The following is a 27,762-nucleotide window of genomic DNA, read 5'->3' as shown; positions in this document are numbered from 1 at the left end:
GAAACAGTTTGGCACAATAGTGTCCTGGGAGTCCTGATGAATACATAAGTCAGAAGTCAGAACATAAGTCAGCAGTGTGTACTGTTATGCTGGGCTGCATTAGGAAAAATATTGCCAGTATGTTGAAGGAGGCAATCCTTCTCCTCTACAAAGCATTGATGAGGCCATACATGGAGTGTGTTCTGGGCCACTCCAGTGCAAAACACAGTGCTACAGGAGAGTCCGGTTGGAGGACCACAAAGCTGATGAAGGGACTGAAGCACCTCTCCTACAAGGAAAGGCTGAGGCAGCTGGGACTGTTCAGCCTGGAGAAGAGGAGGATCAGAGTTGAAGGGTGTGTCTCATCAGCTTGTATAAGTACCTGTAGGGCAGGCATGGAAAAAATTCTTATGAGGTTCTCTTCACTGATGTCCAGTGAGAGGGCGGGAGGCAGTAGGCACAAACTGAAACATAATAGATTCTATCTGTAGTAAATGAAATAATTGATGATGGATTTTGTCTGTTGGTGGTTTTTGTTGTTTGTGTGTCTTTTTATGTCATTTCATTATTCTTTTTAATATGAGGTTTGAGAGCACTGAAACAAGGTGCCTAGAAAGTTAATGGGAGTTGCCATCCTTGAAGATGCTCAAAAGCTGTCTGGACATGGTCTTGGGCAAACTCCTCTAGGTGGCCATGCTTGAGTGGGAGGGTTGGACTAGATGACCTCCAGTGGTCCCTCCTACTTCAACCATTCAGATCTTGTTCCTAACATGAACATTTTGTAAGTAAGCAAATTCTTGAGAATATCGAGGACTTCAAACTGCAAAGATATTTTGTGCCATAGAAATGCAAGTGATTGGTGTTCATTTGCCAATGATAGTAGGTCATAGTCCACTTTGGACCACTTCTCAATCATGCTCTGCCAAATTATTGAAGGCAAGAGATCCCATAAAATCCTTCGGTGTCCTGTCCCTTTGTCTTATTGTTCCTACTAGTAAAGCTTTATTCTATTCCAAGTCGTCTCAGCTGCAAGATTAAACCTTGTTCTATTCAGAACATTTGCACTGATAGCTGTTCTGTTGATAACGTGCTTTTGTGTATTGAAAGACTGTGTTGTGGTTACACTGTGAATTCTTAGGTGGTAAGCAAGATGATCTTTGGGCTTTTTTCTCTTTGCATTTTTGTGACAAACATCGCAAACAGCTCTCATACTGCTCCTTATGAGCCTTATACTCCTTCCTTGCTAAAACAATTATCCTTGCTGTCTCCTGTCTCTTGGGTACTTTGTCTTTATTTGTTGGTAGTTTAAAACTTGGAGTTCCAAGCTGAATATTGGATTCCAACTGTGATGCGTTATTTGCGCCAAGGAACAGTAATTGCTTTCCAGACCTCACTGAATGTCTAGAATAACACTCTTCCTAGAAATGGATCTTGCTTCTGTTGGCAACAGTCTAGGTTTGGCTGTGCGCAGTTTTCAATGCACTGTTGGCTTCTCATTCTCCTCTACAGCAATGCTTCATTGATTTATCTCCCTTGTATAGTATTTTATGGTTTTTTATTGTATAGTGTATTTGGTTAAAACTCTTTTGGCTGATACTTGCTTTGTATTAAAAAGTCAGTGATACTAGTGCGTTTTTTAATTATGGATTCAGAGTTTATTTTGGACAGTTTCACTGAAGTTATTTGAAATATGAGCTATCTTGTTGCCATCTATAAATATTTAAACTGTACCCATTCTGTCATGAAGACCACTAATTAAGCTGTTGGAAAGAATCGGGTCCAGAAAATAACTTAAAAATGCCCTTCTTCTGGTTATTTAGCAGTTCACTGCAGAGTTGTTGGTGATTGCTGTCTTTTGACTGCAGTTTTTCTGCCAGATGAGTCCACACACGGTTCTATTTTAGATCATAATTCTCCAATCTGTTTATAAGAGTACTTAAGGAAAATTATGCTGGGACCATACTAAGACTGAACCTGTGGCTTTCTTTTCAACCGCTGGGTCAATCAATCTGTTGGAAAAGAAAGAACAAGCTTTGAGATAACATTCGTCTTGGTTCTGCTCTCAGCTGTACCTTCTACACTGTGATCATCTGGAGTCTAAATGGGAGACTTAGATCCCTGTGGGAATGTTGAAAGTAATCTCTTCAGTGGAAGTGCATGAAATGTTCTTGTCTAGGGGGAAAGCGCCAATTATATACTCTCCTTCCTAGGAAGAGAAGCCAAATACTTAAGAGTGAACCTCAAACTACCAAGAGATTACAGGAATAACCTGAGTGTGAAAAGAGGGTGGGCCTCTCCTATAGCTCTATTCTGCTAGATACCAGAAGTTGCAGAGAGCAGCACTGAAGAGTTTCAGCATTTTAAGTACTAGGCTGGAAACAGTAGTTTTATCAGTAGAGTAATGTAAATGCTGTTGCCTTCATTCTGTTTCCTGGACAAATTGAACCCCCTGTGAGTTAAATTGAGAATTTAAAAAATAAACTAAAATCACTCTTCCAGGTCCTTTGATCATATAGATTATGGTACCTGAGTTTTTGTTAGGGTGTTGTGTGTTTTGTGTGTGTGGTTTTGTTGGCTAGTAATTAATTAGGCATATGATCCAGTTGTGTGGAAGGGCTTATTCTTCTTTTGGAGTACTTCATTTCATATTTTGAGAGCTTTTCCCCTTGTTATTAACCTCAATGATAGTGCCGGTATGTCATTAGTAAGAGAACTGACACTGTGGAATACTTTCTAGCTGAGTGTTAAATGTTATTCTCCTTTAAAAGGGGCATACTTTAAATTTTTCTTTTAATGGTATCAATGGTACCAATGGAATATTGGTATATTCCAAAAATTATGTAGATATTTTTTGTAATGAAGTTTAAATCCCGGAGACTTTGTGAGATATCACGTGTGAGTGCATCACGGTCATAGATAGGTGTTGGAAGGATCAGAAGGAAAAAAGGAGAGTTTGTACTTTCATTTAGGCAGCTTCTTGTTTTCCGAGATCTTGAATATGGAAGCAAGAACACGCTTGTTGAGTGCAAGGCAGAATCAGAAAGAAGAGAACAAAAGCGAGTTTGTGTGGAGGATTTCACATAATGCTGAACAGGGAGGAAATCTTAGGTAATGCTTTTTGCAAGCAACTAGAGATCTTCTGCCTATCCTCTTTACAGAGGCTTTCAGCTATACAAATATCTTGCTGGAGTTGTCATAAGGCTTTGGGCAGATAGTTTTGGAGGCTTGTAGATGAAAAATTCCTAACAGCCAAGGGTAATGCTCTATTTGGCACATCTCATGCATTTGATCACAAAGGAGGAAGAAGCTGGTGGATTTTGAGCAGGCTGATTATTTACTTGAGATGATTGATTTCAGGATTTGGAGAAAGCTGGTAAGCAAAGCAGTAGAAGCAGGACTGTGGACTTCAGTTTACTTGAGCTGATGGATGAGAATCCCTAAGAAAGTAACTCTGGAGGAACTTTATGAGAAAATAAGGATGTTTAATTTAAAAAAAAAAAGTATTGAAAGCTGAAGAGCAAACCATTGAACTTTCCTTGAAAATCAAGACTTTAAGCAGAAATGCTGCTTCGCAAGATTCTTTTTCTTATGAATGTAAACACAGAAAAGGAGCATTAGATAGGTAGATAGGCGGGCCAGCTACAGAAGTCTAAAAGAATTTGATGATGGAAACAGCCAGAGTTGAGTCTAATGATGGTTAACAGGGTTTCCACAAAGGGATCTGGACAGGTGGGATTGATGAGTCCAATAGCACAGCCTTCAACAAGGCTGAATGCTGGGTCCTGCACTCTGGTCATAACAACCCTGTGCAGAGAAATAGACTTGGGGAAGAGTGGGAAGTTGCCTGACTGAAAACTATCTGGCTGACAATCTGCTGAATGTGAACCAGCAGCAGTGTGTCCAGGTGCCAGGCAGGGCAATGGCCTGCAACAGAAAGTGTGGCCAGGAGGGAAAGAACTGCCTCCCTGTATGTGGCTCAGTGATACTGCACCTCAAACGTTGTGTTCAGTGCTGGACCCCTTGCTACATATTAAGTTGCTTGAATGTGAGCAGAGAAGAATAATGCCAGTGAAGGGACTAGAAAGCAAAAGTTATGAGGAGTAGCTGAGGAAACTGAAGTTATTTATTTTGGAGGAGACTGAGAAATAACCTAATTGTTTTCTACAACTACCTGATAAATAGTTTGCAAGAAGTTTGCAATGAAGAGAATATCAGTCTCTTTTTCTTAGGTGACAAATGATAGGAGACAATGAAATGTACTCAGGTTGCACTAGGGAAGATTTATATTGGACATCAGGAAGGATTTCTTCACAGCAAGGGTAAGCAAGCAAATCTCATAATTTTCAACATCCTCAAGGTGAAAATCAACTTTTATCTATACTATATTTCAAATCATAACAGAGTTCAAGATGAAACTTAAGCTATAACAAGGTCAAGTTATGGCAAATAATTTTATGCATTTGGCTAAATACAGTTCTGTGAACAGTGAAGAATAAGTAGCCTTGCTTTCCGTGTTGATAAATTAATTTGAAAGTAAAGTTTGAGATTTAAAAAAAAAAAAAGAAAAACCATCAATTTTTTTGGTATTTTGGTTTTTTGCAACTTCATTTTCATTCTACATAAATACATCACCTGTGAATTTTCAAATAGAATGTATAAAGTTTCAGTCAGGTGTTAAACTCAAAGAAAAACTTTGATCGCATCTTTTTACCACAGAAAAATATCTCTTGCTTCACTCCTTATTCATGTCATTGCTTTTTGGCAGTGCATACATTTGTGGACAACTATTTTCATGGATGAAATACAGGAGAAGTAAAATATCTGAGTGCCTTGAGAACTTGCTAGAAATTGCAACGCTTCCATAAAACCAGATACTGATACATTCATTTTAAAGAATAAGGTCAAATATTCCACTGATTTCATGGCTTTGTTATCCTCTTTTTTAATTAAAAAAAAAGAGAGTAGTTTTGTTACTGACATCCATTAACTGTATTATATATTTTACAATGTGACCCAAGAAGACTCTTCTTCAGTCAATGCAGCCCAGGCAAGCCCATGTAATAGGTGGTATGGGGAAAGAATGGCATATGCAGTGCCTTTTTTGCTTTGGTCCTTGGAAAGCAGTAGTTTATTCTCACCTTTGAGTATGTTCAGAAGGAGATAGACCATGTTTGGGAACAACATGTTAAGGACTACTAATTGCAACTTGATGCGTTAAGATTTGTTGTACTAGATTAATTTCACCTTGGAAAGCTGAAAGTATTGGCTGTTGTGATTGCAAGAATATCATGAATCCTGGGTTTTGGATCAAGTGACCTCCAGGAGTTTCTTCCAACCTTAACCATTTCTGTAAGGAAAAATCATGGAAAAATGCTGATGCTATACCCATCTTTGACAAAACTGGGGAAAACTACAGTAGTTGCAAGTCTATCAGCCTCATTTCAGTTCCTGGAGAGATCATGGCCCATCTCCAGTTGGAATCCATTTTCTAGTACATGGTCAAGAAATTAATTCTTAAAATTCAATTTATTTAATAAGGGCATGCTTACCCTTCTAAGGCAAAATGACTGGATATACGACTGACAAGTGCTGTAAATATACTGCTTGGCTTCACTAAGTCTTTGGACGCTGTCTGTCATTGCGTTCTCATTTAGGAGTTGGGGAAACGTGGGATGAATGAATAATCAATTTATTCAGTTACAAATCAGCTGGGCCACTTGGCTCAAAGGGTAATCAGAGGTTCAGTATCCAATTGGCAGTATATTTAGGTTTGTTTTTCCTTTATTTTGTTTGTGAGTGTAAGTATAGATGTGTAGCCTCTATGAACTGCAGGTACTCCAATGCACAGGGGTAGAAGTTAGGAGAGAAAAACCATGATGTCCCTTTGAACAGGAATGCTTTTTTCAGCACTAGTATCAGTCATCTTTCGGGTTTTACCCTAGGGGAGCACAGTAATCCTTCTGGACCCAGCACTGCAGTATGGTTTTTCTTCTTATCAACTGGAGGCTAAACACAGTTCTATTACACTTGACTTGTTGGTTTCTTTCTTTCTTTCTTTGTTTTCTTTAAAATATTTCTCGTAATGATGAGGAATATCCTCCCAGTCATGGAATTCTAACAGTTCTTGTTGGGAATCCTTAGTAACCTTATACCATTGCTTCAGATCAACCTCTGGACTGAAATGGGTATGAGAAAACAGGATATTAACTGTGCTCAGGTATCTTCACATGTGTACCCTTGTGCAGATTTCACTACTTTGAGAAACACAGAAGCAGTCTTAATTGTAAAATCCTTGTATTCCAACAAATCAGTTTCAACATAACAGGAACAGAGAAACTTCAAAGCAGTAGAGAGCTTGTGAATTCTTAGGGTATGTTTAATAATCCCTGACTGGTTGCAAAAGCTAGTAAACCTATATGTACTCACACCGAAAGACAGTTTTTTATGTTTTGAGGGTTAAAATTGGCTTGCTTTGGCAGCAAATGTTTTCTCAATATGCTTAATATTGAACAATCTTTTATACTCGTCAGTGTACTACTGATCATCTCTGTGACTTCATCTCAATTGCTGCTTAATTATTGTCTTTCAGAAGTGTTGTATTCCATATTTCTATACTTACTGGAAGTGGTAGTAATTTTAGAATAATTTTTTTTCTGTTAGGCATGTGTTGTGAACCTGCAGCACAGAACACAAGTGAAATGATTTTGGGTTTGTGTTTAAAATCTGTAGCAGAGGTAGTGGGTGATGCTATGCTTCCTTTCTGTAAATTTGAGGCACTGGCACTTTGAAGCTTGTTGCACAATTTTCTGGGACTGTTTGTCTGGGCAATGTGTTGCTTGGGCAGTCCTTTGGATATGGGCTGTTGATTCAGGATCTTCTGCCAACTGATTGCTCAATGCAATCTGTTCTGCAGTGCAAATACATGCAAGAGTTCGTTTGTTTTGGGAAAGGAAAAAAAAATCAGTCTTAATAAATTTGTCCATAAATAGTTTGTCTGCATTATTTTTTTTTAATGCCATCTACCTCTCCCACCCCCACCTCTTGGTCCTCCAGACTTAGCTTTTACATTTGTTTTTGTCATTAAAGAAGTTCTTAAGTAGCTTAAGCATACAATAACTGTGTTTAGGCAAAACCTCTCTACTTTTGCCACTGTGTAATACCTGTATTGTGAACATCTAGATTATGTTAACAGTATCCAGCCTGGCACTATTTAGGGATGAGCATTGTAGAATCAAGCAGCAAGATGAGTTCATGACTCTAAACAGATCTTTGTAGGTCTCAGTAAAGTGTGTGTGATGCATCAAATGGAGAAGAGTGCGTTTATATTAGTACTAGCAACCTCTGTTGGTCTCATATTAGTGGAAGACAACTGGCTGCCTTTATATTGTTCTCCACAGACTCTTTGCCAGGCTTCATTCCCCTTGTATATACCTCACATACGTGAAAATGTATGCCTCCTACCATGGTTGTTATTCCTGTGTTCTCAGTTCCTCTTCTGTCTTCTTTTGACTCTTAAATGTCTCGTGTAGTTTGAAGCTTTCAGCTTTTTCAGGTTAAGTTTTTCACTTCATAGCAGTGATTTTTTGACTGTTTAATTTCTGAATCAGTAGTTTGTGCTAGGTAGTTATCTGCTTAATGCAGAGGGAGTACTTTCATCTGCCTTAAAATCATAACACTGCATGAACATAAAGTTATTTGGGTTTACTAGCCTCCAAGCTATCTGGAAGTATCAAATAAGATTTAGTCAGTTTACCAACATGCTGAAAAAAAGAATGAGAATGATGGCAGAGCTGCTATAAACTGCAGAGAATAAATATGCATCTACAGCTGTTGAGGAAAATCAGATGTGATTTTAATGTATGATAAAACATGTTCTCCCTTCTGTTATGCAGTGTTAAATGCATGTCAGGCAGTTCTAGTTTCCTTAGCAAGTTTTTTAAATAGTGCAGTGTACCTGCTGGTATTTTCTAGAGTGAGGAAGATGTTTACCAGTTGTGTTAATTCTGATCTCTTTCTTAGCATTAATATCATACTCAAAAATATCTTTGCTTACATAGTAGACTCAGCTCTTTCTGGTTTTGAACTAGATTCAGGACTGTTGGTAGATGTGTTTTTAATTCTTTTTTGAGATCTTTATTTTGAGCAGTGTCACTGGTATGAACTTTTAACCCTTTTTGACACTTTTCGTCTATGTGTAATTAATTTCATTATGCAAGGGAAAACAATTAATTAAATCTAGTTCTTAATACTAAGGATTAATGGTATAGGAAATTTAGCTACAGCAGTTTCAGATGACCTCCTGTTCTGAAACCTGAGAAATCTCTTTCCAATGTATGGAAGTTACTCCAGAATAACTTACTTGTAGCATTACCTCTCCCTGACAGAACTGGAATATCAATTATCATACAGAGGAATACTCTTCCTTGGCTTTGATGGTAAGTATCCCAAGGTAAACAAGCTGTAGTTCACTGTTTCATTTATACTTCCCTGCTAGAATCTTGTGGACAACTGTTGTTGTTTTTTTTTTTTGCAAGATGACATACTTTCAAGTACTGACTGTGTTGGTTACAACCAAATGGATTAGATTTATACCTTTCTGAAAATTGTTGTGTGGTCTTGTATGTCCTGGGAACTAGATGTATTACACCAATGTTTATTTTATGGATGCTTGCTTTGAGTGGTTAAGCTCTCAATTTTTAATGCATGTACACTGTTTTGGAGTAGGATATCAGAAAAGTTGTTTCGGTTTTAGCTTGATGTCTATCATTATTACCTCTATCCATGGGAAGATCAGGGAAGACATGTTAGGCACATGAGATCTGAGATAGCTAGCAGGGCTTCACCAAGGAAAGACTGTGCCTGACCAATCTGGTGGCTTTCTATAGTGGAGCAACAGCATCAGCGGGCAAAGGGTGATGTCCACCTGTTGTCATTTAGATGGACTTCTGAAAGGCCTTTGATATGATCCCCCACCACATCCTTATCTCTAAATTGGAGGGTTCCAATTTGTAGGATGGAGTATTTGATGAATAAGGAGTTGGTTGGAAAGTCACTGCCAGGGCGTTGTGGTCAATGGCTACTATGGTAAAGGCGAGTAACAAGTCCTCAAAGGATCCGTTGGCACCAGTATGCTTAAACATCTTTATCAGTGATATAGATGATGGGATTGTGTATGCCCTCAGCAAGTTTGCTGATTACATCCAGCTGAGCAGTGTGATTGATACAGCAGAAGGAAGGGATGTCATCCAGAGGGACCTTGATAAACTTGAAAGGTAGGCCCTTGTGAACATGAGGCTCAACAAAGCAAAGTACAAGGTTTTGAAAGGTTTTGAACTTGGGTTGAGGTAATCCCAGATATGTATACAACTAGGAGAAGAATTTCTTGAGAACAGCCCTGCTGAGAAAGATTTAGGGGTCCTGGTTGATGAAAACCTGAGCATGAACCAGCAGCATACATTTGCAACCTAGATGGCCTATGGTATCTTAGGTTCCATCAGAAGAGGGATGGCCAACAGGGATGGGGGGTGGTTGTCCCCCTCTGCTCTGCCCTCATGAAGCCCCAGCTGGTCTACTGTGTCCAAGTCTGGGACGTCCAACACAGGAAAGATGTGGAGCTTTCGGAGAGAAAGTCCAGAGGACAGCCACAAAGATAATCCAATTGCTCAAGCACTTCTCCTATGAAGACAGATTGGCTGAAGGAATGGGCTTGTTCAGCCTGTGGATGAGAAGGCTCCAGGAAGACCTCATTGGGGCCTTCCAGTATTTAAAGGGAACTTATAAACATGAGTTGAAATGAACTTTTTACCCAGTTAGATAGTGATAGGGCAAGGGGGAATGGTCTTAAACTAAAGAAGGGGAATTTTAAATTACATGTCGGGGGAAGCTCTTTGCTATGAGAGTAATGAGGTGCTGGCACAGGCTGCCCAGAGAGGTTGTGGATGCCCTGTCTCTGGAGGTGTTTAAGGCCAGGTTGGATGGGGCCCAGTGCAGTCTGATCTAGTACTTGATCAAGCGGTTGGCAACACTGCCTAATGGCAGGGAGGCTGAAACTTGATGGTTTTTGAGGTCCCTTCTAATATAAGTCATTCTATTATGATTGTCTTTGTGTTTTACCGTACTTCTGCAATTTAATATTTACTATAGTTTAGACTATCCTTAAAATTCAAAACAATCAGATGCTTTAATGGTAATGAAGGTAGAAGATGACTGGAACGTAGTATAAGAAAAAGATATGTTTGTAAATGTTGCATTGTAAAGAAAACTGCATTAATTCAGTATGAGTTGCACAAAAAGGCAGGAAAGGCTTGTTGCAAATAAATTGTCAATATGATGTCTCTTTATTAGTGGGTAGTAAATCTGGGAGTGGGGAAAAGTGGGAGGGCTTTATGACTTGCAAGAATTGGGAAGTAATAAATCTAAACCTACATTTCCATTTAAAGTAGCAATGCTTTAAAAACACCTTTGAAGTTCTAAATATATGTGTAATATTGTCATCTGCATACTTTATGGCTCCATAGCTGGAGGGGTGGAGAGTTCACTGTGAATGAGAGGAAAACCCAGACTAAGGAAGGATGATTTCAAATGCATGAGGACATTTTGGAGTTCCTGAGTGTTGTGGGAATGAGGCTGGAAAGCATTTGGTCTTGTTTGTAAGCACGTGTACACTGTGAACGGACTCTATGGCCCATTAAGTCTTATTACTTTTACATGGAATACCTAAGCAGGAGAGAGCTCTCACATTGGAATAATCAATATCCTGCTGCCTTGATTGTGTCTATGGCAGAAAACATATTATTAAAAAAATATATGTCCTATAGTTATTGATTAACAGAACAGTCATTTCTTCCTCTGAACATTCGAGGTGGAGAGATTTTCTCTTTTGGCAGAAAAATACACCATTCGCTCAGGGAGTAAAAGAGGATTTTACCACTTATTGAAGACACAAGTTCAGTGCTTTGTATTGTGAGTAGAGTATTGCATTTCAGTAATGAGTATGGCAGATCTCAGATAACCTTATTTTAGGCTAGGTCAGAAAGAATGGCTGAGGTGACTCTCTGTGACTCTCTGTGCCGTCTTCCCTCCAAAACTGGCTATTTTGAATCTAATACTGAAGGCCTGGTCATCTGTACACACTGTATGAGAAGCTTAGGTACCTAAATCAAGACTGTGGAGTCTGAGGGAGGGTAGGCATCCAAGAATTAGACATAAAATGATCAAATATTTTGCATCCAAACTGTTTGTGCGTCAAGGCCACGCAGTCTGCTGCTTTTCTTTTTCTGCACTAGTTTCAGATGTAGTCATGATATATGAATTGTTCCCACTGTGAGGTGAGAGTTAAGCCAGGAAGCATTTGTGAAACAGTTCAACAGTGATGTTGTCTGGAATTAAAACAAAGTCGACCTCCCCACTCTCCTTCAAATAAGAGAATGTGCAAATTCCGTGCTTTATAGGACTGTGCTGTAAGTAACGCTACAGGTGTATGACAAGTCTGCTGAGTTGTTGTTGTCATTTAAAATCTATTAGCCAGCAAAACTGTTACTATGGTCAGAGCTTGGGTTAGATAACTTTGCTCAAAAAAAAAGGAACCTGAGTCTCCCCTTGACTTGGTTGACCATATCTGCAAGTCTAGAAATTAGAAACTTTTGTTTCTGTAAATAAAATAATTTGCAATGGGTCTTAATTAAAATCTGGTCCTGTTCTGACAGTCACCTTTTCCAATTATCAGAACACTTTGCATTAATGCTGGTTTAGATTTGGTTGAATATGTAGTTCAAATATTGCTAGTGTACGGAAATATTATGCTCTTGTGTTTACTGTAATTATGAAATAGCTATCCTGAGACAGAACCTCTTACTGATGCTTTTTATCTGCTTTATATACAGGGATGTTTGTTATTATCTATATGGAGTCTGTCTTACAACTGCTCGGAACAGTCTTTGTTGTAGTCGCCATAGTGATTTCACTTTCAACTAGATCATTATCCTTCCAACTAAAAGCCTGCTTTTAAGTGGCTTTTTATTACAGTGGCTTTTGGAAGTGAACTTGAACAGCATGGTTGATATCTTCATATTGTGAGAAGGGAGCTGGTGTACTTCTTGCCATATTTTCCTGGAACTAAAATAAAACAATTAGTAGTTTCTTTTAAACAACTGAGGTGGCTGCGGTTCAGCAATGTGTGACTCTGAACTGGGCAGAGTGTTTGATCTCATCTGTCTTGAGGTCTAGGCTCTGAGAAAAAGGTTTTCACAAAAGTTGTAAACATAGCAAAACTTCTGTTGAGATCAAATGCGTAGGTGGAAAGAGGCAGCCACAAGGAAAGCCTCGTTAACATACAACAGGAAACTCGGAGCATTGCCAGCTTCAGGCTCTACTGACTCTGTCCCTATACTGTTACAGTAATAATGTTTTCCTGTGTTTGTGTGGTGCTCTGAATTAACTGTAAGTTCCTATTAAGGTTTTGATGATGCATCTAAGTCACGATACGTGTCAAGTAAGTTTGCTAAAAAGCTGGCAATTATGGTGTTTGAGTTTAATTTCCACTATGGTGTTTTGGACTTTTTTTTCCCTTGGCATGTAAATATTCAGAATCCACTTAATAGCTTGGAGGCAGGCTGAGTAGCCAAAACTAAATGTGAAAAATAAACCTCTAAATACTGTAGTCTGATACGAATGGATTTTCAAATCAAACTGTTAGAGTGGTGGCTTTCTAACTGTTCCTGATTTATTTATACTTTGTGGAGTGGACAGACAAACAGCATGTGTTTTGATTAAAATATTTTCTTTTTCATCTGTATGTAAATAAATAAATAAATAAATAAAATGTGAAGGTAATCTTTAGAAGTATATCCGAAGGAAGTGCTGGCATATTGTATCTTGTTCATACAGGTAACAAAAATCGTAGTTTTCAGGGAACGTGATAGGGGAGAAAAGCTGACATTTGTGCAGATTTGTAATTCCTCTTTTCTGTACTTCATTCTTTTTTAAAATCGTCATTTTTCCAGAGTCTGGTTGATATTTTTTTTTCTGCATGCTAATAGTGGAATTAGAGATTTGTTAACAGTCACTGCTTTTATGTGCTTAGCTTGTTACTTAACTGAGAGACCTGTTAGTTGAGATGAATTGTAAGAAACAATTTTAACTGTAACTCAAATCTTTCTGTTTCTCCTGTGGACACTCTCAGGACTTCTTTTTATAGGTTAGAGCATTGTATATTATTGTAATTGTAGTATTTAAAAAAAAAATAAAAATAAACCACATGGCTGTTCCTATTGCAACTTCTGTCTGTGGTAGAAATAAGTTGCTGATCTTCCTAAATTGTATATTCTGGGCTAATTACGCTTGTGTTAAAGAAGAATCGTGTCTTTTCAGCTACCTGCTAAATGAGCCGCTTTTAATGGCAAGGCTTTCTGGTCTCTCTATGTTCTTTGAACTGCTGGTTATTGACCAGTTATCAGTAAGTCAGTCAGTTTTTTTCTATTGACTTCTCCCAGTCTCTAGATGCCTAATTTTCTTCAGAGGCAAACAGTCTCTGATTCTTTGACAAGGTCCTGTGGCTTAAAATATGAAAAAACAAGGAATGAAGAGTGCTGTTTGAAATCTGTTGGCTGCCTGAATAAATAGGTAGATTCTAAAAGCGTTTGTGTTTTAGATCCACTGAGCTTCTGAAGAAAGGCCACTTTACAACTTTATCTTGAAGTTCTAAATTCCTTTTGTGGTCACTGCTTCCATGTTTCATGGCTCTGAACTTCATCAACTGTCTGTAGCTGTCAGTATGATCAATGATTGCTGTGATTCAACTGGAAAGTTTAGCACTTTGTAAGATTTTGTGCTTGGTAAGTGAATAGATAATTAACGTTAGCATGTTGTGGAATTAAATCCTACTGCAAAAAATGGCACAAATAGTAAGTATTAGTTTAAGATTAAAAAAAAACACAATAGAAATAATTGAATTAACTTTATGATCATAAACAGTATACATTATTATGCAGGAGGAGAGATTTGATGTGGAAAGTAAGGCAAAAGGCTTCTTTAATGCAGAGAATTTCTAGATTATTTCTCAAGTTGATTGCAGAAACTTGCTAAGGAAAGTAAATGTTGTGGTGTTTCTAAAACAATACAGGATGCAATGTTTATAAAAGAATAAATGAATACACGTCTTGCCTTTACAGGTCAGTAAATTTCTGAAAGTGGAGGAGTATAGTGTTCTGTACCTTAAAAACAATGAGCAGTAAAATCATTGTGTAAGATGTGTGTTCTCAGAGCAGCCCCTCTGGATACTGCCTCCCTGCTGCAATGCACCTTAAGCACCTTCATTTAGGGCATCAAGAATCACATATTGACAGGGTCTCTTGCTTTCACAGAGAAGCAGGTGCCTAAATACTTGGCAGTGTCTGGCACTCAGCCCAGACTAAATAATCTGCAAATATTCATCCTTTTCTGGATCTTTCAGGTTGCATTTCCAAAATTCCTTTTCTATGTTTGTTGCCGGTAGGCAACTCAGATGCTGTAATACAAAATAGTAGTCTTCAGAATTGTAACAGTTTGCCAAATCATCAGAAGGTAGATCCTGTCGGTCATATTTTAGATTTGCAGAACAGAAATGAAAACCCATGAGTTAGGCTCAGCAGTACATATAACTTAATATCCATTAATATCCATTTTCAATTTGTTTTGATGCTGCCTCTTCATTTTAGTAGGGGGGCTTCCAGGGAGACCTCATTGTGACCTTCCATTCTTAAAGGGAGGGATGAAAAGGAGAGTGATCAAACTTTTACATGGGCAGATAGTGATAGGAAATGGGGAGTTGTTTAAAACTAAAAGAGGAGAGATTTAGATTAGATCTGGTTACTGGGAAGTCTATTACTGAGAAGGTAGTGCAGCACTGACACAGTTGCCCATAGAGGCTGTGGATGCCCCATCCCTGAGGGGGCTCAAGGCTAGGCTGGGTGGGGCCTTGGGCAGCCTGAGCTGGTGGGTGACTGCCCTGTGCATGTCGTGGTGTTGGAACTAGAAGATCTTAAAGATCTTTCCAAACCCAGCCATTCTATGATTTGTGGCTGCTTCACTGCCCCATTACCCAGCTCTCAAGAAACAGCTCTTGATGTGACAGACCTTAATGCTAGGATGTACAGTGTAAACTGTGAGTGTTTGGAAGAATACTGAAAGCACTGTTAGTCTAAATCAGTAGTGATGTTGCACTCGCGCAGCTTCCCCATGTAGTCACTTCCTTAGTAGAGATCAAGGTGCATGGCTCTCCTGACAGACCTCTTGGCTAAGAATTGGAACCTGGTCATCTCAGCTGTGTCTATGCCGGAGGAAGGTTATCTGTCATGTAGAGCCTTAAAAGTAAACTATTTTAAATGTCCTACATAGAAACAAAGCCTGAAAGAATTAAGCCAGGAAATGTATCCGTGTGGAAAATACTGTTTGTATAATTGCATCTTGTTAAAAACCACTTTTATTAATAGAACATTCAAATGCTGATGTAGAAGAAAAGAAAGATATCTTTTGAAACTTTGGTGCTGCTATTAGCATAAGAAAGCGGAGATTCATCTCTTCTGGTAGCCCTTGTCTCTTTGTCCTTGTTCTCTTCTAGGTCAACTTAGCTTACACTGGTGTTGTGTTACTTCTCAAATGCAGTTTAAAGTCATTATCTAGAATCTTAGCTAGCTCCATCAAAAATGCTCCTGTGTACCATCACGACTTGTGCAGGAGTGTGAAAAGCAATTCACACAAGAAAAATGTAACACTGTGTTTAACGCTATATTTCCTTAGAAGTGGCTGCCATTTAAACACCTGTTGCTTAACTTTAATCACACTCTTTCTCTTCTTCCAGAGATCCAGAATGGAGAACTGTATCACAAGTGGAAAAATATATTTAAGAAACTCAATATCAGTTTCTGTTTTCTGCATTCTGGTTACTTGTTTCTGCAGGTATTTTCTTCAGCCCAATGTGTCTGTAGTATTTCAAGTGGGTCAGGAGAGGGAGCTGGCAGCCTAGGGGTGAAAATCTCTTTCCAAACAAGTAATCGTTCGTATCTCCCCAGAATGTAGAAATGTGATGGGGAAATCTACTTGTATCTGAGATAGCAGTGATATAGGCTGGCCAGCAGGAGTCCATAGTCACTTCTAGAACATAAAGTCAGCTTTACCTTTTCATTGTATGGCCACTTGTGCATTTTAGCTACTGCCTGAGGATCCCATTTTAAGTGTTGACAGTGCTTTTCTCTTTGAAGAGGTATGTGTTGCCTGTAGTTCATATAGGTAGGTGATAGGGACAATGAACAGAAGTTCTCACCTTCACCCGAGTCCAATAAAAAAAAGTCTGTGCTGATATTGGGGTTGCCAGTAGTAATTGCACTTACGGTATCTGCTTGCTTGTCATATGATTTTTGGAGAGAGTTAAGGCTCTTCAGACTGCATGCCCTTCAGATGACCTCTTCAGATGACTGGACAGAACTATAAAACTGCCCTGCAAGAGGATTTTCTATGTCTGGTGGGTTAAGCTTGGCCCACATGTGAGCACCTAGCCAGCCAGTCACCCCTTGGATGGGGATGGAAGCTTGGGGTCAGTACAAAAACCTCTGCCAATCCTTCCTCTACACACTTTTCCCCTTCTTCTCCAACATGCATCCTCTCCACAGGCTGAAGTCCCTCAGAAATACCCAGCTGTTCCAGCGCAGGCCCTCCATGGGCTACAGGATATTTGCTCCAGTGAATGGATAGTATCCTGCTTTGACACTGGTTTTCCCTCTGCTGTTTTTCTTTCCTCTCACACTCCACACCTGGCATGTTCTGCTCTTTCTTAAATACATTTTCCCAGAGGAAGCATGCGTGTGGTTGATGGGCTTAGTTGTGGCTGCAGTGAGTCCACTTCAGAGACAGCTCAATCCAACTGTGTCTAGCACAGGACTGTCCCTGACCTCTCTCCACAGAGGCCATCCATGTGGTGTGCTGACTACTAAAACATTTGTCAACTACACTGAATACACAATTTTCCCTAAGGAAAACTGAGCAAATGGTGAAGTTCTTCCTTCCAGATTAGGTCTCGAGACATGAGTTTGATGTTCCTTCTCACCAGCAACGTGGACTTCTGAGGGTCTAGGTATGCTATAACTAGTTTTTGAATGCCTATGCTTTAAAACCCGGCTGGTGAAAATGCGTATCCTGAAAACAAACACAGCTTTCACAGGAAAAAAAAAGGATAGCATCAGGCAGGCTATTTAATAAAGCTGACCAAATTGCTGTTGTATTTGCCCACTTAGGGAAGAGGTGGGATGTGTTTGAGAACTGAAAAATAAAATTACTGGAAAGCAGGGATATGTGATCTGGCAAAAGGAAGGGAAACCCTATCATTGGCTTTCAGACCTCTCTTGACCTTCTTGAATCTGTATTATGTTTCAAGTGTTGCTGTGTGACATCTTTCCAGCAGGTAACTTGGCATGGCTTGGACACACTCGTGGTTGTTATGTGCATAAGGTAATTCCCTCTCTGCTTTTTTTCTGTGGATTCTCTCCAGTGCTAAGCTGACATTCCAATCTCTGATTCATCTAATTGAGTTTGTACTTGAATAATTCAAAATCCTTTCCTCATTCCTATTGTGGAGTAGGAAAAGACTGTTTTTTCTCCCATCTTTGTTTTTTGAGTTTGCTGGGTTTGTTTTTCACTTTTTCTTTTTTAAATTTCATGGTTGATTTTCAGTTGCACAGCATGTTAAAAGCTTTCATCAAATCTCTCCTGTCTGCCTATGCCATTTTAACATGGTCAAAAATGTCTTGATGTGACCAGAAGTTCCGCTGCCACTTAGTTTTTTGTGATACCTTGCTACATATCAGTCATGGTCAGGTTGCGATTGGACTTGATGATCTTAAAGGTCTTTTCCAACCTGGGCAATTCTATGATTCTATGGCAGTTTATTTAATTGTTGTTCAGTTTTTCCTCTATGGCACTTCCATAGCCTTCCTACCTGGAAGCCTTGCTGTTTAAAAAGAAGAGAGATGCCGTTTGTGTATTGCAGTTGTTAATCCATATTTCCATCATTTTTAGCAGGAATTGAACATCAGCTCTTCTCACCAGTAACTGGTGGAGAGATGTGCATTTGAGTGCTGCTGGGGAACACTGGAGCGCAACAATAGTGAGATTTACTATGCTAACTGTTAGGGATTTTTTCTTAATATCTGAGAGTTCATATAGGCATCTTTGCCATAGAAACTCAGCCCACTTGCGCTGTTATGTGCTAATCTTCTAGCAGGATGAATGCTCTTAAATGGTAGTGTGCTGTCTCTTTAGTTGAAGTTCCTTCCTGTTAACCTAAAGGAAATGGCTTGGGTGGTGTTATTTGTTCATAAGCAACTTCTTCTTTTCTTTTTTTTTTGCCCACAAAATCGCAATTTCAGATTGGGTCATTGACAAATACAACTAGGAGCAAAATGTTTGTGCGTTCAAGGTAATGATAAGTAAATGTCATCCCGGCAATTTATTTTTTTCTTATGATAAAGGGTTGGAGTTTTGGTAGTGCATGTATGTATTTGTCATTTGTTAGGAGCTGGAGGGAATTTCACTTCAGAACAGCTAGAAGCAATTTTGTTTTCCTACATGTAAAACTTCACATGCATCATCAGTTGTGTTTTTTTTTTCTGGGCGCACTCAGGAATGCTGTTTGTTTCTGTAGCCTGTACCATATTTAAACATAATTAGCATGCAGTAGCAGGCTCTGAAGCAGTGCATCTGTTACTAGCATGACAGTGAGGGGGGCTTAATGGTCAGTTGAAGAGTGGCAAATTTTAAGGGGAGCTTGGAGCTAGAACTGAAAACTTGAGTCAGTGACTGACTGGAAAGAAAATAACCTATCGTCTTCAAGGAGCTCAAGCAAATTACTTTGCCTCATGGAAATGAAATCACACACTTTTCTTTTAGTCTTAACACTGAATTTATTGTGTATTGAAAGAAAGCAGTATTTGCATAATTTTAGACACAAGTGCAGCTCTTTCCATATTTTTATGAATCTGTTCAGGTAGGTCCCTTGGGAGAAGAGTAGGGCAGACACCAAGGTCATGGCTACTTTGCAGAGAGCAGCATGCCCAATGCAGGGTGTCATCTCTGATGGCAGTCAGAAACTGAAGCTGCCTTGGTGGCATAGTGTGCTGGTGTTTAGTGCAGCTTTTGTAAGTCCAGCCATGGCCTCAAATGCTCACTTGGCTGCAGCTGTAAGATACTACAGCAGTTTTACTGTAAGGTATGTGGCTCTTTTTAGTTGAGAGCTAGCTCTGACGTGCCTGCAGGAGTCACAGACCAAATAGTATCTTGACTGTTGTCACATGCCTCCAGGTGACTAAGCTAAAAGAGTGCAGAGGGTGGTACCTGGGAAAACTGAGAGCTTGACTATTGAGAAGAGAGCAAATTAATGGAGAGATAATGAACACTTAATCACAGAATTGTTTGGGTTGGAAGGGACCTTTAGGATCATCCAATTCCTACTCCACTTCTATAGGTAGGGACATGTCCCTCCAGACCAGGTTGCTCAAAGCCCCATCCAGCTTGGCCTTCAATGCTTCCAGGGAAGGAGCATCCAACAACCTCACTGGGCAACCTGTTCCAGCACCTCACCACCCTCACAGTAAATTATTTCTTCCTGATATCTAGTCTAAATCTACCCTCTGCCAGTTTACAGCTTTTTTCTCTTGTTCTGTCGCTACCTGCCCTTATAGGAAGTCCTTCCTCAGCTTTCCTGTCAGCCCCTTCAGGTACTGGAAGGCTGCTATAAGGTCCCCCTAGAGCCTTCTCTTCCCCAGACTGAAGAGCCCCAACTCTCAGACTGTCCTCATAGGGGATGCGCTCCAGCCCTCTGATTGTCTCTGTGGCCCTCCTCTGGACCCAATCCATTAGCTCCATGTCCTTCTTGTGGTGGGGCCTAACTTAAGGTTAATAAGAAACCTAAATGGCTTTATGCATGTTTTGCCTGTAATGTGTTAAAAATACTGGGAAACAGCATCACCAATGGCTTTTAGAAGACAAAGCAAATTCCTATTCCTAAGCATTATAATCAGCAGAGCTGGTAAAGCCTTAGGATTAGAATTGAAAAATGAGTTGTTAACAATTCACATGTGAGAGTAGTAAGCAGAACATAAAGAGCTGTTCTAGCTCCTTATACATCCAGGAGAGGTGTTGATTTCTACAGAGCCATATAACGCTTGCGGAACAGGGAATTGTTGGTTACAAATACTCCTTTACTAACTTACCAGAAGCTTGGTATTTGTGACCATGAGCTCATAGTAGACCACTCTTCAAAAATATTAGATGCATTGCAGAGTACATAATACTTTGTTTTCTGTAGCAAAATACTAAATCTGCCCTATATACTCCCTTCTGCTACTGCTTGCTGTTCAGTTTGGCAGAGATTACAGTTAACTGTCCTTGATATTTTTCTTTGAAGCAGTTTATTTACTTTTCAGGTCTTTTTTTTTTTTCTCTTAGCACGCAAGCTATTTCTTGTACTTTTGCCCTATTTGACAAGTTGTTTTCCCAAGCACCACTTCAGCTATTTCTGAAGTCTATTAATACTTAGATTGTAACCATACAATCTTGGAATAGTTTGTGTTCAAAGGGACTTTTAAGATCATGTAGTTCAACCCCTCTCCTATAGGCAAGGACATCTCCCTCTAGACCAGGTTGCTCAAAGCCCCATCCAGCCTGGCCTTGAAAGCTTCCAAGAAGGTAGCATCCACAACCCCCTCTGGGCAACTGTTTGTGGGTTTTCTGCTGTGAACTCTTCCCTGGAACAAACTGAAATAGCATCATCCTTCAGTTTTGTCCTCCTCGCTTTTCATTTCAGGAGCCATTGCCATAACACCTCCCATAAGCATTCACTTGTGCTACAACAGAGAATTATTTGGGTTTTTTTAGTAATGCTGCAATCTGAACTCTCCATTATGACTCAACTCCAATGTGAATGAATTTTCTCTCATTAACTCAGTCAGTACATGTGCAATGCCGAGCACTTGGTTGCTACATACTACTATTTGATCTTTTTCAGAGCACTTCAGCTTTCCAACTTTGCTGTCTGTGCTCTGTGAGACTGATCAATGACATTCTTGCAATGCATCTGCACTAGACTGGGGAATTTTTCTGGCTTCTGTATAGCCTTTTAATGCTTTCTGGCAGAAACTTTCAAATAGTTCTGGCATAGCTAAAATCAACACTGAACAGCCTGTTTCAACTGAACCAGTTGATGCAAAATGTCCCTGGCTGATGAATTTGCCCTTTCCTTCTTGCCCACCAAAAGCATATTAAAACTTCTTCCCTATTCATATGTCAAGTCTGGAAGAATTCTGGTTGGAGAAGTTTCTTTGTTTTGTCAGGTTTTAGCCGACAAGAATTCCCTTACGTTCCCTGAGACTGGGAGACTTTGACAACTAAGAGTTTAGACTTACTTTAACTGTGGTCTGTGCAACTGTCCCTATGATCCTACAAAGGGTCTTATGCCAATGTGAGTCCTTGGAAGAGGACCCAGCACTAAATCTTCATTAAACATAAGAATTTTCTTTTGATCCTGTGATTCATAATCCTGAGGAAAATATGAGGGGAAGGTTATTTGAGGAGGGCTTCCAGGATACAGAATTGAAGCAACTTTCAGGTGTGGATGCTCACCTGGCTGGCTGATGCAAGAAACTATCCTATCCCCCTCCCCTTTTCTTTTTTTTTTTTTCCCTCTCTCTCTCAGTAGTGCTCTCCATTATGGAGCTTCCCAACTGGCAGCATAATTCAATTTCTGTGCTTCCTCAAGGGCAAAGAGGTAAAAGGGGATGCAAGTGACTGCCCTGTGGTAGTTCAGTTTCACTTTGTGCTGTGGTTGTAATTGGGTTTGTAAGTTTGACGTTTTGAGGGCTCCAGTGTTTGTCTGTGTGGTTTGATGGTTCTCTCACAGGTTCTCTTGGGATCCTAGGAACTCTCCAGCAGAAACTGGCAGTGATTTAGCTGTAAAAATAAATAAATGTTCTTGCAATTTCATTAATAACATAATTTTTCCAAATTATAGTAGTTTTTATAACAACAAAGTAATAACTCTAAGTAGTTGTCTGTGTACATTGTCTTTTTGCCACTATTGAGATGTAGGCTATGCAGATCTTCTGACAGTTCTTGAACCAATTATCTAGCAAATGAGGGCTATAAAATATTTTTAAGCTAAGTACTTTTTTTTAACATACATTTTCAAAAAAAATTCACAAATTGAAGCTCTGTAGAGAAGGCGTGATTTGTTGAATTCCATCTGATCGTATCTCCAGTGAAAAGTTCGTTTGACATTGATTTCATATTCTTGATACCATATTATGATTGAGATAGCATTTGTTTGTTTTTTTTTTTTTTTAGCTTCTGTTATCTAGAGAAAAGGGAGGAAAAAAAGACTCACTGCTGTTATACATGTTGGCCTATGCAACTCCAGAGAAAATCCACTTCTATTTTGTCAGTACCATTCATTTGATTCATTTCACAGGTACCGATTTATCAATCTGCAGTATAACTGGTTGTAAGTCAGTGTGGAAGGCAGAAGGAAGGAGAACAGGTTATCCTTTACTGTTAGTAGAGAAGAGTTACCTTTGTTGTTCCTGAATGTAATATTTCAAAGCCTTTATTTTTTTCTTGTCAGCAGTTTGGTGGCTGCAGTGGCCTTGTTATCTGCATGTTATGAATTACTGAGCTCATTTAGTGGCAAGTTAAATGTTATAACCTCCTGTAAACTATGTATGTAGATTGCTCCAAAAATAGTGCTTCCTATTTATTTTCATGGAAGCTAGAACAGATACAAAGAGCACCATAACACTGTTTGATAAATTCTCAGCTAAAAAACACTCTTTTCCAATAGTGAACACCAACAGGTATGTGTTTTTGACCTACTGCCACTGTCACCACTGCTGAGATGCACACATAACACCTCACTGTATTCACATCCTCTGGTTGATCTCATTGAATGTTCAGCAAGCATCAGTGAATGTCACTGGAAACATCTTTGCTTCACATGCACTTCCATGTCAGACTGCCCCTCTGCTGCCTGTTTCATGGCAACAACAGGTGATGGGATATTGTTGGGAAAGTTTAACCTCTACTGCCGTATTATTAACATCTGCCTCTGATGTTGCAGGCCAACATAAGAAAGTAGGAGACATTACTTTCGGAGCAGTTCTTGTATGTGGTACTTCATTACAGTCTAGCTGTGCTGAGGAGGGCTCTTCTCCATGTGACATATGTTGAACATTAACTATGCTTTGGGTACAGAAGGTGAAGTGTGCGCTTTCTGGTTTCTATTGAGTGTGTGGCATTTGAAGATAAACATGTAGGTAGTTAAAGTTGTAAAGCAAGCAACTGGGAATAGAGTAATAGCAGGGCATCAAGTCAGTATTTCCTGGTTCTGTGAGCTCCTTGTTTCTTGCCCTTTTTATTGCTTTGGAGTGTTTTCTTGTCCCTCATTGGAGCAGAATCATTTTTAATTCTTCTGTGCTTTGTCTTGGCTTTTTTTGACCGAATAGTGAATTTACCATGTGCGAGAAAACATGTTCTGGATACGATTTTAGCAAATTTTGTTTTAGTTCACAGCTATTATTGGACATCTGAAATTTGTGATTTCTTTGTGATGTACTGCTTTAAGAATATTATCTTCTCATCTGCTTTTAGTAGTTTGTTGAAGTTTGATTGTCTGTTATTGATTTCTTGCTCCTCCACTCTAAAACAACAAAGCAGTATCATCTGATGGTCCAACACTTGTCTAAATTTTTGTGCAGCTTATTTTAACGCCACTCCTAATGCTGTTTCTGCAATTAGTTATAGATTTTTAGACAGTTTGGATGACTGGACAGGAGTTCACATCATGATTAATGCTGATACTGCACAGAAAGCCAAATTGAACAGCAAGTTATTTAGCTCTCCTTCAGCTGAAGCCGGTGAATTCTGCTAGTATTTTGGGTGAAGTGGGAATGCCTAATAAACTAGAGCATTAAATGTCAAAATTAAAAAAAATAATAATTCCTCAGTTATAGGATAGCAGGCAGAGAACTGGTTTCTGCATACTGTACCTTTCCTGTATGAACTACAGCTGTAGCTTCTGTCTGCTTGAGATTTATAGTGGTGTCACATGTCCTGAGTAACACGAAATGGTTTGCAGAAAAATTAGTTTGTTTCTCTCTTCTTCCTGCCCACCTGTAAGCTCCCTGCTGAAACACAGGGTGCTTAAATTCTGCACAACTACATGGGCAAATTGTAGGCCAGCTTTAAGGTCAGCTAACTTTGCTACTGGTGCTTAGCCTATGATTTGGGTTGGTTTAATTTCTATTCTTGTGTGTTCCAAGTGTCATGCCACATGAGAATTAGAGCTACTTACTTGGCTCCACTTGAAGGTTGTAAGCATGATTACAATTAGCAACTTTATTGAAAGATTCTTATCAAATATTGCTAATTTTCCTCATGGTGCTCTTTAAGTATTCAAGCTGTCCAGAATGTATTTTGTGGCTTAAGTAGTGTTGTGTGACACTGTACAACTGCAGTTGATACGTGATAACAACAGGCAGATCTCAGGCAGTGTGTTAAGCAAGCATTTGCTGTGGAATTTGGCATCCTAGAGATTGAAAATGTTGGCTCTGTGACTTGGAATGCTCACAGGGACATAAGGGTTTCATTTCTCTCCTGTGCTTTGAGTTACTGTGAACTTAGAAGATTTTCTTTGAGAACAAAGTCTTACACTGTTGGAATAGAGGCAGATGGAGTGTGTCACTTGTATTTCTTGAAGAAAATCTTTAAGAAAATGAAAAGAAATGTTAAAATGTTAATTCTTTAAAGCGCTTAGTGAGATGCTCATTCCTGACGTGCAACTTTACTCCCCCTATTTGGATCTGGAAAAGCAAAACAAAACAAAAAATGAAAAACCAAAGCCCATGTGCAATATCCCCCCATAGATAGAGATATAAAAGTGAAACAAAACAAAACAAAAAACACTTTTTTTTTTTTATTCTGTTCCAGAAACATGCAAAGGGACAGGAGTTATTTGACCAGATTGTGTATCATTTGGACCTTGTGGAAACTGATTACTTTGGCTTACAGTTCATGGACGCTTCCCAGGTTACAGTAAGTATAACTTCAGTTAAATTTTATGTTCTACAGAAGTTTGCGCTGTATGTTATAAATGTGTTATCAGTGCTATTTCACAGACAGATGTGTAGGTGGTAAGGACTATACTACTGAAACAACTGGTATCATGTTTGGGTCCTGCAAATAAAGTTAATAAGACATCATTTTTTGACATGTGCATGACTTCTTTGTGCTAAGTATGAATATGCAGCAATTGCAGGTAAAAGAAAATGTGCTGAGTTTAGTAGTCTCATGGTATTAAAAAATGGGTTGTATTTCCCACAAGCAAGGATTTTGCACTACTTGTATCCTTGGTGTTCCAGGCGCAGGTTATGTTGCTCTGTAGACTTAGTTTCATTTGCAATAAGAGGGAAGAATTTTCCTTCTCTCCCCTATTTAGTGACCTCTAGCATTTACAGGTAAAAGAAGGAAAGGGAGAATGCGGTGAGTGGAAAGTGTAGTATTTATCATGCAGAGAGATATAGTTAAAGAACTTAAACCTTGTGGCTAAACTGTATTGCTATAATTTTTTTCTTTTTGCTCTACTCACGTGTGGAGTTGTTGTATATGGCTACAACCTGAGTTGTGAGTAAAGAGTATACGCAGCTGGAAAATAAGTGTGTGCTTTTAAATCATCATTATAGACATTTTTTCCATAATGCAAGAGAATAAAAACATATTCTGTGATGTTGGAACAATATAATTGAATAACATAGCAGAAATAGTGATGTCTTGTGAGAAACTGTTGTCATCTCACAGTTCTTAGCTTTATTCTCTAACTTGAGAGTCAGTGTGATCAGATCAGTGTTTTACCAGCAACTTTGTGATCTGTGTGTTAGCCAATGGCTTTAAGTAAAAAATAGCAAGTCTGTCCAAATATTGTTAATAATAATGATATTGAGAGAGGGGATCTGTGCTTTTTGGAAGAAAAAGCAAGTTAATATGTTGATAGTTTAATATGCGTTCATGACAAAACTTATATTACATGAAACATACACCGTTTTATGATGATGATCATTAGGATGCAGCTAAAAGAGCAGTGCCTGGACATTATAAGCAAAAGAAATGATATTGTGGTTGATTGTCAAAGCTCTGAATTGGGAACTTCGTAGCTGAGAATAGTTACAAGTAGTTCAGTAATGTTTCAGAAGAAGGAAAGGAGAAAGGGAAAGCTGAATATCCTTTCCTAGCAAGAAAGAGGGCAGACCAGAACCAGAAGACTTGGTTAGGAACTGGAGAATGCTTATGTTGATGAACATTAGCAAAAAGGAAGGATTTTTCATCATGAGTGGTAAGGAGAATGAAGCAGAAATGTGAGCAAATGTAGTTTTCATAAATAGCTGTATCGCTGGTGTTCAGAGCAAAATGTGTCTATGTTCTTGTGTTTTAGACCTTAGACCTTAGCTTTGCATGCTGGTCCTTTCCTTAGTAGCATGGGTGGAGGCAAAAGTGTAAAAGTAAATCAGTATATATGCAGTTACAGAGAGACAGGGGCTATGAACAGCTTTTGGAGAGCATGAAAAATGCTGTTTGGAGAGCTTTGGTAGTTATAGTAATATAGGGTTATAGTTTGCTGGATCAGGGTGGGTATTAAAAGCAGACTTCACAGGTGCAAAGCTGGAAGTTCTCATTTGTTTTGGGGTTCTGCCTGGCTGAAGCTGAGCAGAAAGTAGAACTTAAAACTTTGTTATGTGAATCCCTTTATCATCCCTAGCACTATGTGCAAAGAGATTCTATCCCTTTCATGGTCTATTTTGAACTTGCGACCTGCTCATTTCATTTGCATAGCAATTAATGCAGAGCCTCCCTGTGCCTCTGCGTAGTGCCAGCCCTGCCACACAGTGGCAATTGCGGGACTGAGAGATTAAAGTCGCGTAAACTCCTTGTGGCTCTAAGCTTTTGCCTTTTATTACGTATTCTTGCAAGTCAAACATCTTTAAGCCGCTATTATAAATAAGAGAATACAGAATAGTCTTTAAGCAGTGGCAATTACTTCTGTGTTCCAAGGCTAACAGTTTTTCTGTGCGGTACGTTTCTTAGTAACTTTGCCATTCAGACTAAGCAGTGTTGATAACTGGTTTGGAGAAGAAAATCGTAATTAGAGCTTATCTGCTTATTGTTTGAACAGTTCATTCTTAATACAAAAATAAAAGACTTTGATACAACCAAAATGCCATAATGTTGGAAAAAGCACGATGTTAGCAGTAAGACAGGAAATACTTATAAAGACTATCCAGTGAAATTTGCATTAGCTCGTATCATGTATTGTTTGAAGATATCTATGAATAGAAGGATGTAAAGAATCACTTAATCAAAAGAGCTTTTAATGGGTTTACACTAAAGCAGAACTTTGCATATTGTTGCATTTCATTTATCTGGTACTTCATCCAGAAGCAGAAATACCAGGGAAAGACAGGTGTTGTTTTGATAGCGTGTGGAAGAACTTAATGTAATGGAAAATCCTTATTTTGAAGTGAGATCATTGCTCACCACCCTCCAATACTGGCCAATCCGTCAGTTTTCAGTCCCACCTCATTGTATGCTTTTTGGTTTCTCCTGTTTGTGAAAGGGCAAGAAGAGAAAGGAAAAGTGAAGAAAAGGAGACAGGAGTCAAAGGAACAATGATTATCACTAGGCTATCCCTATCTTTCTTGTTCAACTAATTGTAACAAC

At 39.0% G+C, this 27,762-nt stretch overlaps 1 protein-coding gene across 4 annotated transcripts in view; it reads left to right on the top strand.

The window, feature by feature from the left end:
- Positions 1–27,762, top strand: part of EPB41L4B (erythrocyte membrane protein band 4.1 like 4B) — a 164,814-nt gene that overhangs the window by 26,410 nt on the left and 110,642 nt on the right. For all 4 annotated transcript variants that reach the window (XM_052704243.1, XM_052704242.1, XM_052704241.1 and 1 more), the window contains exon 2: positions 24,982–25,086. In XM_052704243.1, coding sequence (XP_052560203.1) covers positions 24,982–25,086 — 105 coding nt within the window. The remainder of the gene's footprint in view (positions 1–24,981; positions 25,087–27,762) is intronic.

The sequence above is a fragment of the Tympanuchus pallidicinctus genome, unplaced genomic scaffold (assembly GCF_026119805.1).
Source record: "Tympanuchus pallidicinctus isolate F22 unplaced genomic scaffold, pur_lepc_1.0 scaffold5, whole genome shotgun sequence".
NCBI classification, from domain to species: Eukaryota; Metazoa; Chordata; class Aves; order Galliformes; family Phasianidae; genus Tympanuchus; species Tympanuchus pallidicinctus.
Note: the sequence above shows the minus strand (reverse complement) of the source record. Positions and strands in the feature narration are given on the sequence as shown.